This window comes from Seriola dumerili, unplaced genomic scaffold, assembly GCF_002260705.1.
Source record: "Seriola dumerili isolate Sdu_G_001 unplaced genomic scaffold, Sdu_1.0 BDQW01000153.1, whole genome shotgun sequence".
Classification (NCBI taxonomy): Eukaryota; Metazoa; Chordata; class Actinopteri; order Carangiformes; family Carangidae; genus Seriola; species Seriola dumerili.
Genome location: NW_019174408.1, coordinates 790,376 through 809,928, shown reverse-complemented (window position 1 = coordinate 809,928; position 19,553 = coordinate 790,376). Strand labels below are relative to the sequence as shown.

General features: G+C 44.2%; 1 protein-coding gene across 2 annotated transcripts in view; it reads right to left on the bottom strand.

Annotated features, from left to right (window-relative positions):
* bcas3 (BCAS3, microtubule associated cell migration factor) overlaps window positions 1-19,553 on the bottom strand; it is a 344,121-nt gene that overhangs the window by 42,122 nt on the left and 282,446 nt on the right. The window contains exons 22-23 of one of the 2 annotated variants that reach the window (XM_022751364.1): window positions 6,806-6,982; window positions 6,494-6,569 (exon numbers count right to left, since the gene is read on the bottom strand). In XM_022751364.1, the coding sequence (XP_022607085.1) occupies window positions 6,553-6,569; window positions 6,806-6,982 (194 nt within the window). In that variant the 3' untranslated portion in view covers window positions 6,494-6,552. Of the gene's footprint in view, window positions 1-6,493; window positions 6,570-6,805; window positions 6,983-19,553 lie in introns of those variants that run through there. The other variant, XM_022751363.1, reaches the window with a different exon arrangement.

Genomic DNA, 19,553 nt, shown 5'->3' with positions numbered 1-19,553 from the left:
ACAGAGCTAATGTTTTCTCTGACGTGATAACATCAGAAGTAAAGTGGAACTCTACCAAAGCATACATACAGTGTGTCACCAGGCCAGAAGCCCACAGTCCAGGCTCCAACAGCAAATGACCAATTACTGAGTCAGGATGCCTGTTTGGAGTCGGACCACCGCCTGCACACTCAGAAATAATCACACACACACACACACACACGTGTAATAGGTAGTTATTATAAAATGTATGCATTCAGAGTAATAGAAACCCCTACACACACACACACACACACACACACACACATGAAACTGCTGGAATTAATAAAAGCAACACATGCATCCACACAGGAAACAGTCTCAGCTCTGCAGTGCTGATAAGACCGCCCTAAATATTAGTGTTGAGTCAGGTGTTGAGAGAAGCAGCTGAGTTCTGTGCCGCTCTTATTATTATTATTATTATTATCGTTATTACTTGCAGTTTCTTTGAGCTGGGATCCAACAAACAAGACGTGGTTATGACCTGGTGGGTGTGGGTGGTCCTCTGCGCCCCCACCTCATCAATCAGCAAAACTAAACCCAACACACACACACACACACACACACACACACACACACACTGCAGCACAGTATCATGAAATACAAACAGAGCACTGAGACTTTTAGACTAAACCTCCAGTGATCCAGTTTGAGTGTGATGACGCTGTGAGTCACGATATCGACGACTTAAGACTCACGTCAGGACGATAACGGTGAAGATCTCAGACACACAGGAAGTGATCTCTGGAAATGGATTCAAAGATAAACATGCGATCTAAATGATTAAGATATTTTCAGTTTAACTTACTGTTAAAGCCACAAAGAACCAAGAATATCAAAGAATAGATAGAAAAAGAAAAAGGTCCAATTTGAACAACCTTTAACTACAGTCCTGTTTAGTTAGACCTGAGAGAAACAGTTCCTCTTCATCCCATTGGCTTCGTTTAAAGTTAAACTTTAAGGTTTAAGGTTTAAATTCAACGATCAGACACAGTATTTTAAAAATCACTGAATAACTGAATGACTGATGGACAGAGACGTTTCTGCTTCGTCTGTGATGGTTTTAAATTCATTTGTGGAGTTCGAAACATCAAAAATCTGAAAGAACTCAACAGCAATAATATTTAAAACAACAATCTCCCAAAGCAACGGGAAGATGGAGCAGCTGACGGACCGGCTCAGTTAGTTCAACCAAACTAAAAGCTTCACACAGAATTTCATTGATCTTTCTTTGATGGATCAAACAGTTTCTCGGAGACTCGTTAACAAACGGTTCGTGGCCCACTGCAGGTTTACGGCTCTTAGGAACCACTAGGTATCGGCCTGTACCACCGGTACGCATTATGAACCTCAACAGGACTTTTGCGATATGGAAAAAGAGACCGGAAGATGTTGGATTTAAATCACAGGTGCAAAGTGGAAATACTAAGAATATGAATCAGAGACGGATCTTCAATCATCTGTTCACCGTCGCTGATTAACTAACTGATTAACTCCAACTGGTTCACACTTCCTGCTGTGAACTCTGGCGTCTCTTTCCTCGGACGACTCCTCTGATGCACGTGAAGCGACAGCGAGGCAACAACCGCTCAGCACCACAGATATTATATATATATATATATATATATATTTTGTGAAATGACATGATGCGAGTAAAACGGACATAAAAAGCGTCATTGTCCCCGAGCCGGAGCCGCTCTCAGCTGAGACACACCAGGTCGTGTCGAGCACTCGTCCACTCTCCATATGGCTTCAATGGAATTTATGTTGGGCAGGCACCAATAAGCCAAATCCAGTTAGCAACATTATATCATTGGAGGCAAATCTAATTTCAGCCCCAGTGTGTTACACTCGTCAGTGACTCTCTCTCTCTCTCTCTCTCTCTCCTCTATTCTCCCTCTCTCCCTCTGTCCATCCGTCCATCTTTCTCTGTGAGTGTCACCTGCCCTCCGAGCTGGCGACGCTGGGTCTCGGCCTTAGCGTGAGAGCCCCATTACCCTGACTGGAGGCTTTGTTTTCCCTGTGAATCTGCGAGAGAGAGTGTGTGTGTGTGTGTGTGTGTGTGTGTGTGTGTGTGTGTGTGTGTGCTGGAGGAGAATGTCAGATAGACAGTGATTTGTTACATCAGCGAGCATTCCAGCTCTGAGATCCTCTGAGTGTGTGAGGAGACACACAGGGAGGGAAAAATGTGTTGTTTGTTGTTGTGTTTCCGTCCACATCAACTTGTTGACAAATTGTTTATGTGGATGAAAAAAAAAAAAAGAAGAAGAAGAAGAAAACTGTGATAAATAGCAGCAGCGGGAAGTATAAACAATGACAAAGACTCAGCTGAAACGAGCTGTGTATAAAACTAACAGACAGTTTGCAGAAAATTCACTCAACAGTTGGATGGAAACATAGTGTAGTGTGTTGGGGGTGGGGAGGGTGGGGGGGCGGAGCTTCCCAGCATGCTCTGAGGCAATGTGGTTATGGTCATAAGTTAAATTGTGTTCTAAATCACAGATGTCACTAGATCATGCCCCGGCCGATATTCCATGATATCGAGATATTATGGAATATCTTTCAAATTAGTTTTTTATATTTTAAAAAACTTTAACTGTAACTTTAACGGTTAACTGTAACATAAAATGCTATAACACGTATATACTATAAAAAAAACACTAAAACATAAAATACAATAATATAATTATTTATGATTCAAAAAAATCCCTGAAACATAAAATAGAATAATCTAATTATATATTGTGAAAAAAAAACCTGAAACATAAAACAATATAGTTATATATTATTATTATTATTATTAATAAATTATATCATAATAAAAAATACATAACAATCGATATGATAATATTGTGTATCGTGATGTTTGGGACTGTATTGTGATTTTCAGATATCGCCCGAGCCTATTCTTCATAAGTTATGAACTTATATAAATAAAGTTATGAGCTTATATATATAAAGTTATGAGCTTATATAAATAAAGTTATGAGCTTATATATATAAAGTTATGAGCTTATATAAATAAAGTTATGAGCTTATATATATAAAGTTATGAGCTTATATAAATAAAGTTATGAGCTTATATATATAAAGTTATGTGCAGAGTAAGCACTTTCCCTCCAGTATCGGTGTGAGAGGAGGCCAGTGTTGACAGTACACCTGTTGCTGTATCACACAGTCTCTCATGAGATCATCTCTCTGCAGAAACAGATGAGGTAAATGTGTGTATAGGTTAGTTAAGAGTGTGTGTGTGTGTGTGTGTGTGTGTGTGTGTGTGTGTGTGTGTGTGTGTGTGTGTGTGTGTACTGAAGGTCTATATTAGCAGCTCCACTGTGCTGTGTGTGTCTGAGCTCAGGGGCCACGGCTCCTGGCAAATGGAGCCACTGAGCAAGATACCATCTGCCTCTGCCCATCTCAGCCTCACGCCAACACACACACACACACACACACACACACACACACACACACACACACACACACACACACACACACACACAGAGCTATACAGCTCAACTCACAACGGAAACACTTTGAGCGCACATATATCAACATGGAAATCCCAGCTACTATAAATAATAAATTGAATGCCACAAACAAACTGGATCTGGCACTTGAACCCAGGAGGCAGTGGATCATACGTGGATCATACATGGATCATACGTTGATGGGACGACATGTCAACTGTCGCTTTGTTCCAATAGAAAGTCAGAGGAAATCAGATCTTTGGGAGTCGGGGCCAAGGAAACGTTTTTAACATTACTGGTAATCCTTGTGTTGAAGAACCACAATGAAAGAAAAAAAAGAAAAATGAATGAAATGCCTGGTGCTCCACATTCCTGTGTGCTGCACTTATTCATCTGCGGCCTGAAGTCTGGGGCTGAAGTCGGGTGGTGCTTTATCACATATGGATTCTTATTATGGCGCGTTTAGATCAGACATGAACTGACTCAAATCTACTCAAAATCTTAAGTCAATGGAAAAAACTATTAACAACTTTATTACCTGTAAAACAAAAGATGTGGATCATATGAAATAATCCATGTGGTAAAAAACATGAAGGTGAAACATCACGTTCATCGCATCACTGACGTAGAAGCTCTGTTAAATAAAATGATGTGACCTTTATATTTTTTATTTATATATCATAGTATAAGGTCAGATTTAATAGTTTATCTTTATATTTTATCTTTATCTGTATTTATTTTAATGAATGCTTTTGTATGATGTAGTTTTTATGTTGTCGCACGTATAGCACTTTATAAAATTTCTTTAAATTTAAACGTTAATTGTCCTCTATTGGACATCCCCCACAAGCCTGAGACGACACTTGGCCTAAAGCCACATGACCATGTGACAAAGCCATCTTTGTAGAAGCCAACCTGACTTGTGATGTGTTTTGTGATGATGACCCTGACGAAGGCCACAGTCTGAAACACGTCGGCCTGATGAAGTTCTGCTGTTTCCTGAGAGTGCTGCAGGAGTTCTGACCTCCGGAGATGAACAGGTGTGCTAATATGCTAATTAGCATATTTGAAAGTCCCACCAACACAGTCCAGGTTTTGACCCAAACGGTGTGTTTGATTAGAATGATCCATGGCACTCAGGAGAACCAGGTCCCGACCGTCCACGTCGCAGCGCAGAGGAACATTTCCTATATGTTAGAGCGAAGTGCGGCGCTATTAGATTACCCTCGGAGACTGAGGCGTCTCTGTCTGTACCAACGGATGGAAGCAGCAAGTCCATCACATTCCCTGTGGATGATGTCTTCAGCACAGCTCAGGGCGCAGGAGAGAGAGAGAGAGAGGGAGAGAGTGTGTGTTTGTGTGTATCATGGGTGTATTTTGATGTAATGTGATCAGTAATGAATTTTGTGTTGCATTAGGGGTGGAGGGTGGAGTGGGGGGAGGAGGGGGGTGTGTGTGTGTGTGATGGGGGTCAAGATGCGAGATGATGGAGGGAACAAGAACAAGAGGAGACTGACTGCTAGTGTCCGGGAGTCTCCAACATCTAATCTAATGAAGAAACACGGGGTGGGGGGAAGTGTGGTGGGTGGTGGGGGGGGGTGATGAGAAGAAAGAGAGAGAGAGCTAACAAATGAGGTTAAATCCTAACGGGAGGTTGGAGGGGGGGGAGGGAGGGGGGGGGCTACTGGGCTGGTTATATGGCTGTGGAGGTTGTGTGAGGGGGGCAGATGTGTCGATGCTAAATCCATTAAGGCCTTGTGAGCCCCCACTACCCTACCCAACACCCCCCCACCCCCCCCCACCCGTGCCCACCACCTGTCCCCACACCTCAGACACACACACACACACACAACACACCACACACACACGCACACACACACACATTTAAATCAAAGGAACTCTTGTTCACTTAAGGAGGGGGGGGGAGAAAGAGAAAGCACTGGCGCTTCCTAAATGAGTTAACCATTCGGACTGTCAGGGCCAACGGCATGTCTGCTGCACACACACACACACACACACACTACACACACACGCACACACCCGCACACACACCACACACACACACACACACACACACACACACCCGCACACACACCACACACACACACACACACACACACACACACCCGCACACACACCACACACACACACACACACACACACACACACCCGCACACACACCACACACACACACACACACACACACACACACCCGCACACACACCACACACACACACACACACACACACACACACCCGCACACACACCACACACACACACACACACACACACACACACCCGCACACACACCACACACACACACACACACACACACACACACCTCCTACTAGTGGTGACCTAATCCATCACTGGACCATGATCTGGCAGCAATGGCTGCTGGGTAATGCAGTGAGGAAGTCAAGCTGCCTAAAATGATACTTATAATGAGATTTATGATGAATTAGCTAAAAACAAACAGCGGATTAAATCCTCAGTGAAGCATCAGGACACACGTGATCATGTGACACGTAGAATCAACATCATCAGGTGCACGAAGCATCTTTAGAAAATATTACACAGATTTACCTTCAGCCGTTTCCTCAAATAAATACAGTATATATACGATAGTGAGGTCAACGCCTCACACACACACACACACACACACACGCACACACACACACACACACTTCATCTCAACATCAATGATAGAACCCTGTCTCACCTGAACACACTGGCAGCAGGTGACATTAAAACATGGATCACTGTCGTTTAAGTAACTTTTATTTATTCACTCACTGGATTTATTTACCCAAGATTCAATGAGAGCGAAACGTTTGCTCTGACTTAGTGCACGGATCGTCTGACCTGCAACAACAACTCACTTTATGTTTATAATATAGCCACATATAGAGAGACCCTATCTTCTGCATTTGGCCACAAGTTCTCATCCACATCATCATCATCATCATCATCATCATCACACCCTCTGTCCTCTCTTCTGTCAATACGTCCAGACATCCAGCGTTCATTGTGTCCAAGAGCGGACATGTGACCAGAAACTTTCCCGCCTTCACGAGGACAAAGATCCTGAACAACAAAAATGTGCCAAAATCATTTTGTTGACAAGATGAGAGTGAAATGAACCAAGAACAGAGTGTAAAGACTCAACAACAAAAAGACCTTTTCTTCCTTTTTCAAATTTCCATGTTTGATTTAAATAATTTAAATCTAGGAGGGAAGAACCAGCGGTGGCATGTTTGTGGACACGTGTCCATGTGTTCAAGCGAGTGAGTGTGATTGTGCGTCGTCCGGTCTCCACTGACCTGTAGCAGATCCCACTATGTCTCTGGACGGGGACTCGGACATGGCGTCGGCCAGTCTCTCCCGCAGGCCTTCGTCGCTGGCGTCCGCCGATCCGATGTTGTGCCGCGGCACGCCGAAGCTCTCCGGCCAGCTGCCGCACACCTCCAGCAGGGTCACGCCGCGCCCATCGAACGGCCCTGCAGACACAAACACAGAACACCCAACAGATCACTACCTGCAACAGTGGTGTGGAGTCACTGCGAACCGCCTCTGAATCAAACCTGGATCTTTCAGAAGGACGAGTGGATGTCGAGCTGCAGGTTGTCTGTCAACATTTTGTTATCAGTGCGTTTGAAACTCGCCACGTACGTTAACTTCCTCATTATCTTCATAGAAAATGTGATCCAGTTGCAGTTTGGACATTTCGTACAAACAGAAACGTCATTTTTTAAGAGACAGTATAAAGTAAATATAGATCATATTCTAAGATTAGATCAGACTTTAACTGTATTAAAGGGATCATTATCAAACATACTGTACAAGTCTAATACAGAGCGCGGTCTGTAGCATGTAATGAACAGCAACTGTGATTTCAGACAGGAAAGTAAAAACCTACAACAGGAAACCTGATGCAGCAAACACTAAACTCAACACTGAGACATGTTTCTGTGAAAATATGTGTCTATCATGTGTGTCCAACACATGCAGAGGAAAATACAGACAAATGAAAATACACACAACGAGCCACAAGACATTTAACAGCTCAAATACTCAAGTTAGGGCAGGTCAATTTGCAGGATATGCTTCTATATAATCAGGTTTCCTGCCACGTGATATGTTTCATAAGTTGTTTTTTTTTTTTTCAGTTTTGCATCACCTATGCCTGAAACATGAAATACAACATTATTATATTATACACGGCCCATTTCCTGCTGTATAAGCCTGTAATACGTCTGTAGCCGCTGTCACAGAACTTTTCTATTTCTCTTTGCATGAAAGTGGCTTTAAGTGGGTTGTGTTTCAATACAGTCTGGCTTCTGCTGAGTCTGTGTTATTAGTTGTTTAATTAAAAGAATAGATTTTTCAAATCACAGCTGGTAATCAAACATTCGACTCTCTTTCTTTTACAGTGTTAAACACACGTCAGACGAACATTTCTCTCCCCTGCACAACACAAATTAATTTACTCCACACTGGTTCCACTGGAGTCCAGCAGATCAGCTGCTTTAAGAGTCACAGACTCACACACACACACACACACACACACACACACACACACACACACACACACACACACACACCTAACAAACAACTTGTAAGCACAACACAATCTTCATGCCTGTCAAACCAAATCCACACAGACCTATGCTGCATCTTAATCTCTTCTCCTCTGTCTGCCATAATTTCTGCAATCAGGGAGATCTTGTGCTGTGGAGCCAGAGAGTCTGCAACCTGCCTCTCTCTCTCTCTCTCTCTCTCTCTCTCTCTGTGTGTGTGTGTGTGTGTGTGTGATAAGCCAGCCAGGCAGGCATGCAGACACTAAAACAACTGGTTTATTCTATTAGTGTGTTCATTTGACTCAGTCACTGTGCCTGCAGCACTGAGAGGTGATAAAGGCTGAGGAGGAGGAGGAGGAGGAGGATGAAGGTGACGTGCTCCTGTGAGTCAGCACGTCAAAAAAACGAAACAGCAACAATACAAACCACATGACCGCACGGCTTATCATCATCATCATCATCATCATCATCGTCGTCGTCGTCGTCATCATCATCAGTTCTGCATATCAGCAGCTTCCTCTTCGTTAACACACAGGAAGTGTGTGACAGACAGGAAACAGCTCATGAGCTTCATCATTTTTAAAGTGTTGTGTGTTTTTATGGTGTTTGGTGTTTTTTACAGTGCAGTGTGTTTTATTGTTTTGTGTATATTGTTGTTTTTATCTGTCTTTCAGCAGCTCCAAAGAAGATTTGCTTTGCTCCTGTAGCTTCTAACCTCCAAGCATTTTATACTTCTGCTCACAAACAAATCTGGAAGCTCAGATACTGGACTCCTGCTTCATCTGCAGCGTTTCTATCTCTTCTTCTCCCTCTTCTCTCTCTCTCTCTCTCTCTCTCTCTCTATCTGGGAGCACAGGAATATGTCTCTAGAGGTCGTGTCGGTTTTAGCAAAACCCCAGACATGATGACATCAAAGAACAGAGTGAAGATAAGGACGGAGGAGATCCTCTCCTCCTGGAAAGACCAGCTTCTGTTTATATCTCTGTCTATGTGCTGGACCTCCAGTGCAGAAAACATGGATGGACACACAGATCGAGGGCGAGTGGTAAATATGTTAAAGTTGCCTCGCCCCAAAGCCTCAGAGATACATCTAATTATTTATATATTTATTTGACAGCGTTGCAGTTTGTTAAGTTAAACTCAAGGTGCTGCAGCAAATGATGCTTAAATCCTCCAGATCGAGCCACGCACACTCAGACCTGCGGGAGCAGCTCTGAACAGGTTGATTTAAGGTGGACATGTAAAACCTCTGCCCCACGGTCAGCTGGAGGCTTCAGCAGGTCGAACCTTTATCAGCAACGAGCCACGCTGAGCTGCCGTGTCCAGGTCGGCCCTCAAAATTAAATTCAGCGCATACACACACACATCTACCATGCAGGACATAATAACATCATATCACCTCGAAGGCAAGTGTGTGTGTCAGTGTTGTCCGACACACACACACACACACACACACACACACACACACGAAAACACCCACCAGGCTCTCATGGCTGGCTTTGATGGGAGGCCTGCTGGCACTAAAGGGGAATCCTTTGAAAAATCAATCCAACACACACACACACACACAATGCTTCTGAAGTGCAGCAAAGTTATCAGGAAGCTCAGCCATTGTGTGTGTGTGTGTGTGTGTGTGTGTGTGTGTGTGTGTGTGTGTGTGTGTGTGTGTGTGTGTCTCTGGAAGCCGGTCAGTGTTATCACAGTAGGGAGCATGGAGGCCCGTGCAGCCTCTCGCCCCAGCATTAGCACCTGTCAGTGGCCTGCAGCAGAGCTGACACTGGCCAGGCCTCAGGGTACACGTACACACACACACACACACACACACACACACACACACACACACACACACACACACACACACACACACACACACACACACACAGTAGTCTGCTCCCTGATAGCCAGTAAGCCCGGCAGATCAAAGGTTTTGACTGCAGTGGCTTTTCTGGATGATAAGAGCTTGGCAGGAGGTTAGGAAGAGCTTTAGGTTTATCAGAGCAGCCTTCGACCAATATGGGTATTTGAGGGCCGATACTGATTGTTTTAGACCTGAACCACCGATCAGTGATCAGAGTTTAAACCTGATTTTAACGTCAAAAACAATTTGCACATTTGTTCTGTTGCTGCTCTGCTCCTGTACAAGAGGATTTTAAATGTATATGAATGTAAAGCTTCTGAAACTATATTTACAGCACCTGGAAAACAGTCATAATATCTGCAGTCATCGGGCTAATGTTACAGTATAAAGATATACAGTTATTGGTTTGTATGCACCTGATATATAACAAGAGTTCAATCTGAATTAGAGACACAAAGAGTCCTTGGCCGCTGTGATCAATCGATTATATCTATATATATGATCAGGGACAAAGTCCACAGTCCTCTCTAGGTGATGCACAAATCAAGTCTGTTTCTTCCAAAGTTACACTTTGTTTCCTTATTATCAATTTTAACAGGTTTTATAAAACACATTTTCAAATATCTGACACCAATATTTCTCACGGTAATTTTAAAATATTCTTATTCTAAAGGTTTTTCTCCACAGGAAGTGTTTTTGTCCACACACAGGCTGTTTCACTTGTCATATACACTGTACGTGCTATAAACACGAGGGTGACCTGCACTGAACACTGCGCCTGAACACATCGTGCACACACACTGCTGCTGCTTTCACTGCCCAACTGTTACAGTAGAAGAAATAACTACATGACTACAGCTAAAGGCAGAAACTGAGCGTTCTTACTTTAGTGTAATCTCATCAAACATCTGAACACGTCACAATCACCGACTTAGATCGACCCTGTCGGCCCACTGTACGTGCTGCTCACTGACTTCCCCTTTTATTCTAATTTCTGTCTGTAAACCTCTGGAAATGTGAGGATGTGCTGTTGGCAGGAGGAGGAGGAGGATTCAAAACACACACCCTGGATTGTTGTTTTTCCCTCCATCATGTTAAAACCCAGCTGGATTAAAAGCCACTCTCCACCCAGCTGTTAGCCCCCACATACTGGCCCTACTTATCCCTGCAGCCAGCGCTACTTTCCTTAAAGATTTAATCACACTGCAGCGGGACGTGTGTGTGTGTGTGTGTGTGTGTGTGTGTGTGTGTGTGTGTGTGTGTGTGTGTGTATACCTTTACAGCAGGGGCTTAGGATGGCACAGTTGGACATGACATCACACGTGCACATCACAATCGCCCTCGCTGACGCACATACAGCGCTTTACTTTTCTATGGTTTAAATGTCCATTCATTCTGTTTGTATGAGTTAATTTAGTAAAAATATATGCACAGTGTTTATACAGTTGTTAATTATGTATTTACAAGTTTAAATTTTTAATGTTATAATAATCTCCTGAATCCATCTCATTGGTTTTCCTCTTATTTACACTCAGTCTAAATCCTTCTAACTGCTGATTGGTTGGTTTAGTGACATGTGACTTAGAGACAGGAAGTGTTGTTGTTGTGAAGTGGACAAACTGTGGAGAAAAGTAAAAACCTGATACTCCATTGGTTTGTTTTGACAACTTGTAGAGGTCAGTAGAAGTTGCAGCCCAGGTGAGCAACACCTGACAGACTAACATCACCTGCTGAATCACTGCTTCACTTTACCAACACTTGCTTTAATGTCACGCTTCTAACTTCATATCAAACTGCTCTGATGACACATTGTTGTCAGATCTAAATACGTTTCCAACTGTTTTGGGTTCCTTAAAAAACACTGCTGATTTCCTCACTTAGCATAAAAGTGTAACACAAACACACACACACACACACACACACACACACACACACAGACACACGTAGGTGAAGGTAAAATGTTCCGAGGCCTCATGCCACTGTTTCTCGGTTACCTGTGCAGCCGAGATGCTAACGCCTGGTTAGCGCTAATTCAATTAGGCTTTAGTGCGGCGGGGCTGATCAAGCTAATTCCTTTATGATGGGTGCTGTGTAATATGTAATGGTGCATGTGTGCGTGTGAGAGAGTGTGTACTCAAGTGGTGTCAGGCACTGGGAACACAGGAACAGTCTGTTACTGACAAACAGATCGTAAATCAGGCGGTGCAGTGGTTTCATGTGGGAACTACACCGAGCTTCCAGTCTAGTAGAGACACCTAGAAGATCTAACGTGATCCAGTACAACAGATTCTCTCTCTGTGAAGCTCTCAGGACGGTCAGAGTCAATGCTACTTTCACTTTGGAGACTCTGTGCTCTGCATTTTGTAGAGACGTTATACTGGGCAAAGGTAAAATAACGACAAGCTGGAAACAACTGCAATTTCAACAACAAGACGCAAGTGTTCACGACACGTTTTCTAAACCTCCGGCTCATTGTTGTGTTCAGGAGGTTGGTTTATAAAGATCCTGCGAGGCCGCGACTCAACGAAATATGTTTTTATATCCAACTACTGTGCTTTAAAGATGCTATGTGTACCTTTTTGCTATCGCTACATAGCTAACGTTAGCATTCCCAGTCTATAGAAACGTTGTGAGTTCAGCGTTGAAACTTCATTCCTTCACTCGCCAAGTCAGCAACACCAGTTCTTTTTTGTTTTCACTTGTTTTCTTCTAGCTACTGAAGTTAGCATGCTAACCAGCTAGCCCCGGCCCATCCCGGGCTAGCGCTGCCTAGAGGGCGTATTCTAACCTCTAACCTCCAGCTGATTTCCAGCTTGGTGGCGGTGTCATGGCGAGCGATGAGGAAACCGGTACCAAACAAACACAGATGTAAACACTGCATTATCTAAATATCTCAGTGTTTGTGCGGCTGTGAGTTAGACGACGGGGGTTGGATGTGAACTCTTCTCCAGCTGCTGTGGAAGGAGCCATCCATCATGTCAGAGTCAGGTGGCCTTGGAAGTTCAGTGTGAGCGCTACACATCAGCCTGACACTATATTGTGCGTATAATTCAGCATGTTGTCAAGGCAGAGCACATCCATTCATTCACAAAGGAACTATTCACGTTATATGGATAAGTTCACAAAAACACACTTTTAATAGACTTTCACACACACACACACACACACACACACACACACGTCTGTGACTACACTGTGAACCCATACTGACATCCCCTCAGGCTGTGTGTGTGTGTGTGTGTGTGTGTGTGTGTCAGAGAGACAGAGTGAAAAAGAGTGTCTCTGATATCCTCGGGGAAACACTGAGAGTGCTAGCTATCTTGTGGAGTAGGTTTGTGGTGCAGGGTTAGTGTTAATGGAGATGTAAGCTCACAGGATTAGCGCCCATAGGTGTGTGTGTGTGTGTGTGTGTGTGTGTGTTCTTGACAGGCAGGGCCTTTCTTTCATTACATTAAGGCCAATGCTTCTAAATCATTTACTCCCTTTGCAGTCTCAGTGGTGTCAGCTAAGTGTTAGTAATCCCCATCAATACCAGGGTCTGCCTCAAGGCACTTTACTCACTGCCACATGCACGCTCACACACGTGTGCATGAACACACGCCAAAACATATGGCATTCTGATATGAAGACGCATTAACCTGTGCGCAGTTAATTGTAGACAAGTCTGCAGACTAGTCCAACACACACACACACACACACACACACACATGCAGACTTAATGTCCACTAAGCTAATTTGAGGCATGTCAAATTAGAGAGCGGCTCACTATCAGGCTTAACACTTTAACAGCAAGCTATGGCGCGTATGTGTCTGTCTCAGCACTATGTCATCCCACACACCCACACACTCTAACACACACACACACACACACACACACACACACACACACACACACACACACTAACACTAACACACACACACAAGGTTTCCTTGAAGCCTAACCTTAATATTCATGTTCAAACCCTCAACATTAAAGCTCCTCCAGTGTAAAGGTCTGTGTCCATGTGTAGTGTGATTATAGATCAGCTCTAGCTTCTATATTAATACTGTGAAAGTATCAAAGCCTCAGTCCACAGAGAAATGCACACAGCCTGTATTCAGAAACTGAGCCTTAAAACCAGCCGTCAGGACTTCTGGAACTTTGTGATGTCACAACAAAGCAGTCACCAAGCCCCGCCCACCTGGACCCACCATCCAAACCTTGCAAGATTTAGTTTCTTTTGTTTTAGAGAAGATGGAGCTCTAAAAAAGATTCCCAAAGACTCAAACGTAGTTTTCCCACGTCCACCAGTATCTTTAAGTCACTATTGGCCCGAGAATGGAACAATGTTGATGTTGTTTCTTGTCCTACACGTCCATTACAGGGACACTTCGCTGATGAGGTCACAGTGATGTCATCAGGGTTATCTCAGCTTGAGCTTGAAGGTTGTAACTTTATAATAGAAAGCCTCTTGTGAGTGAGAGAGCACGTTATCCACACACACTGAATGCGGACGCCCGTCTATGCGCTTCGTGGTGTTTCGGCCTCTTAGTTCCAGTTAAGTGATAACGAGATGATTTCAGATAATGGCCTGCTCCCAACAGTTCCGTAAAGAAACTGTTTTCACAGCACGGTGCGGAGAGTCCTGACCTCTGACCCATGGAAAGCTGACTGCGATCCAGACCGTTATCGCCTCAGCATCAGTGTTGGATCTCAGTGATGCTTTCGTAACACAGACTGGTGGAAAGCAGCATGTGAAAGCCCACTGTCTGAAATGATATGATATGTCTGTATTAAAACTCTTTTATAGAAAATATAAACCTTGAAAACTATTGAGAAAATAAACCAATCAAACCGGCCCATAGTCCGGTTCTGTTGGAGGTTCTTGCTCACGGCGGGAGCTGTTGAGTTTCTCTCGATTTTACACAAATAAAACTGAACTGAATTGAATTGAACAGCAGCAGAAGTGGTGAATACTTGTGTATTTAAAATGTATTAAGACGGGGGAAGAATAAAAGAGGGTTTCACAATAACAAGGCCGTTGTGCGTATACACATAGACGCTCCATATATACACGTCTTTCATTACACTATAATGTGATAGAAGGATACTTGTGCCATACGCTTGCATGCCACAGACCTGAGTGCTGATGTCACGGCATCATGTTTGCACACACATCAGGTAAACACATATGGACTGTGTGTGTGTGTGGGTGTGTGTGTGTGCACGTGTTTCCTTGGGGCTTGCACAAACACACACACACACACAACAACACATGAACCTTGACAGAGGCACAGATTTTTTTTATGTGCAAGACTGCACATGTGTGAACAGGGTCAGAGACACAAACACTGCAGCTGCCACGAAGCTCCGTCGTTCACATACGACAAAATATAATCAATAAAATGTAATCAAAATACAGCAAATCAGAAGGTTACGATATAGTTTTGTTTGAGCACATTAAAGGAGACACGGCACAGTTTGGAAGTTAGGAACCTAAGACAGTAGCTGCTTCTGCAGAGAAACGGAGCAAATGGTATTTCTTGAAAGAGCCGCAAACGTCCAATGAAATCTGTGCAGAAGAAGAAATTCAAAAATGTGTTGCAGGTTTAACGTTTGGTGTGTGTGTGTGTGCGGGACAGAGTGGCTGACTGCACATTCACACAGTACTGAGGGAGTAAATTCAATCTGTCGATAGAAACCGGCTGACATTGATCAGGGGACTCACTCGTATGGACGTGCTTGTTTTGACAGTGTCACATACAGACCAGGCGTTTGGTACCGAGACCAGCAGGCCGCCGCTCACTCCGGCTCCGGGTGTCTTTTGAAGGTTACGCTGCACTAATGAATGTCACAGGAAAGGAGGGTGTGGAGGTGTAAAGAGAAGGGAAATTACAGTCGCCTCGGAAAAGACCTCTCCCCCCGGTCCTGGTCCTGGTCCTGGTTTCCAGCGGGCATTAATAACGAGCTGAAGGAGCCACTGATTAGAGGGAGCTCATATATTTAACGCTAAGCAGATCCCTGAGAGGGCGCGTTTGCTGACAAATGAGCAGCCGTGCACGGCCTGTACGTATGACCTACGTGGCGAACGTATGATCCTTATGAGTGAGAAATACCTACGACCGCAAACCTCTCCCTCAACCTTTTACACGCTCGTGACCCCAGGTAGAAAATCACACACACACATTTGTTGAAAGGGCTTCTACGTTTGAATCGCTGAGTGTTGGGTTTCGTCCTTTTAAGTTAAACGCAGTTTCTCAATAAACGATAACAAAAGACGGCGTCAGGGTGACGTCGTGAAGCAGCGAGGGATCATGGGAGTTGTCGTCTTCACCACCATTACCGTCAGCTTCTCCCAGTTTGGATCCCGTCAGTGTCGGTCTGGAGCTGAATTAAAACCAGAACACAACTTGACAACACATTTTTTTTTTGACATTTTAATGTGGAGAAGCAAAAACGGACCAGAAGCTGCTGCTTTTCATTTGCTCGACATAAGCGCCATGGTAACACCAGGAAACGGCTTCTCAGAATCAGAGACCTCAGCACTGTTAGGATGGGTCATCTCTCAACAGACAACATTCACCACGCTGCGTGTGATTAAAAAGAGATCAAAGTGATTCCATTTCAATAAATGAGATTTTGGTAAAACTTTCTTCCTCTGAACCACTAACTCTTGTGCTATTTCCAAACCAGCATGTGATCCAATAAGGTAACAGCTCCTGCTCCTCTGTGCCATCAAACCCGTCGGATCAAAGAGGTGAAGGAAATTCCTCAAGTAATCCCTGACGAGCCGCCCGCTAACTCTGAGTGGCCACTTTAAACCTACTAATTCACATATTTATGCATTAAAGTTTTAACCTTTACTTATACGTGACCTAATTACGCATATTGATTATTGGTGTTTTTCATTGCAGATGAGTGTGAAAGGTCATTTCTGAGCTTGGAGAGGTTGTAGTGATTCACTCACAATGGGACGTCCTGGTGGAACTGGTTAACTAGCTTGTTTTGAGCTTCCAGAGCCGTGCAGCTTTCTTCATGCAAAAAGTGTTCTTAAATATTTTAGTTTAAAGGTTTTTGTTAGTGAATCTAAAACTGAGAAACTACAGGGTTCTACATTTAAAGCTCCATGTTTCTTCTTCTGTGTTTTATTTGAAGTGTTGATCCATCAGAAGATATAAAAACCATCTCAGTGTAGTTTCACATCTCCTCTCTCAGGCTTCTCTCTGCAGCTCTAGTAACAACAGGTCGGTGAGCCAATCAGAAGAGAGGAGGCTCTGAGCCTCTCTTCTGATTGGCTGACTGTTTTCTGAGTGATCCAATAAAAATAAAGCAGATTTCAGGTAAAAACACTCAGAGAAACCAAATCCTGCAAGGTTTGGATGGTGGGTCCAGGTGGGCGGGGCTTGGTGACTGCTTTGTTGTGACATCACAAAGTTAAATAAGTCCTGACAGCTGTTCTGATCTATAATCACACTACACATGGACAGAGACATTTACACTGATGCAGCTTTAATAGTTAAATAGCTGCCTGATATTTGTTTTTAATTCTTGTCTGTCAATGATCTGATGTCATACTAAGAACCATATCAGCAGTGTGAATATAATCCCTTTGTAAAGCTGTTATTTGAAATGTTTAATACTTTTCTAAAAACTATAACTCCGATAAACAATCAGCCAGAGCCAGCATCATAATTTTCCTGCGTTCAGAGTCATCACAGAACCAGTACAAAGCATCTTTCATCTGGTCAGGGACGTGGCACCCGCACAACTAAAAACTCCCTTCTGGGCACAAGACATTGTTTTCCATCAAAACCAAAACAAAGATCGGGGAGTGTACGCTTTACGGTGCTAGCATGGCCGGCTAATTGATTTCAGGCCGGATCGTATTGCCGTGTAATGGAGCAGGCTAACGTGATGATGAAGCTGGGATGGTCATGGTGATGACTTTCACAGGGACTCCAGCCTCATTTGTTTGTTTGACAGGCTGCAGGGGTGTGTGTGTGTGTGTGTGTGTGTGTTTCTCCATTTGGCATAAAGGATATGGATTAAGCTATAGAGGTGACAGATGATATGTTTACAGGGGAATGTTTGCTTTCTGCACGATATTCAATTACAGGGTTCCTGTGTGTTGCCGCCTGTGTGGAGCGGGTGTGTATACGCCTCCTCATCTGAGTGTTACAGACTGTGTGTGAAAGGGTCACAGGCCTTTATCAATCACACACAGTTTGCTCACTTCCTTCCTCGCTGTCTGTCTCTCGCCTCGCATCAATCTGACCCCCCACCCCCCCCCACGTCGGATTTTCTTCTGGGAAGTGGTCCAATCCAAATCTAAACTGGTGCTGTCCACTGTTTACTGGAGTTGCGACACAGCACAAATAAATACTTTAGTGTTATTTACCAAACAGACCCACTCATATACAGTGCTGCCCCCCCCCCAACCCCCTCAACCCTCCCAACCCCAACCCCAACCCCAACCCCATCCCTAGTAAAAGCCAGGACTGGGTGGTGGCGGGAGGAGGGGGGTTGTGTTTGCAGGGCAGTTGGTAGCAGAGCATCATGTGACATACCATCCTGTGATGTCACAAGAACCTAAAATTTAAAACAGAGCACGGGTTGCATCGATTGGGGGGGGGGGGGGGGGGGGGTTGGTGGNATATCAGCAGTGTGAATATAATCCCTTTGTAAAGCTGTTATTTGAAATGTTTAATACTTTTCTAAAAACTATAACTCCGATAAACAATCAGCCAGAGCCAGCATCATAATTTTCCTGCGTTCAGAGTCATCACAGAACCAGTACAAAGCATCTTTCATCTGGTCAGGGACGTGGCACCCGCACAACTAAAAACTCCCTTCTGGGCACAAGACATTGTTTTCCATCAAAACCAAAACAAAGATCGGGGAGTGTACGCTTTACGGTGCTAGCATGGCCGGCTAATTGATTTCAGGCCGGATCGTATTGCCGTGTAATGGAGCAGGCTAACGTGATGATGAAGCTGGGATGGTCATGGTGATGACTTTCACAGGGACTCCAGCCTCATTTGTTTGTTTGACAGGCTGCAGGGGTGTGTGTGTGTGTGTGTGTGTGTGTGTGTTTCTCCATTTGGCATAAAGGATATGGATTAAGCTATAGAGGTGACAGATGATATGTTTACAGGGGAATGTTTGCTTTCTGCACGATATTCAATTACAGGGTTCCTGTGTGTTGCCGCCTGTGTGGAGCGGGTGTGTATACGCCTCCTCATCTGAGTGTTACAGACTGTGTGTGAAAGGGTCACAGGCCTTTATCAATCACACACAGTTTGCTCACTTCCTTCCTCGCTGTCTGTCTCTCGCCTCGCATCAATCTGACCCCCCACCCCCCCCCACGTCGGATTTTCTTCTGGGAAGTGGTCCAATCCAAATCTAAACTGGTGCTGTCCACTGTTTACTGGAGTTGCGACACAGCACAAATAAATACTTTAGTGTTATTTACCAAACAGACCCACTCATATACAGTGCTGCCCCCCCCCCAACCCCCTCAACCCTCCCAACCCCAACCCCAACCCCAACCCCATCCCTAGTAAAAGCCAGGACTGGGTGGTGGCGGGAGGAGGGGGGTTGTGTTTGCAGGGCAGTTGGTAGCAGAGCATCATGTGACATACCATCCTGTGATG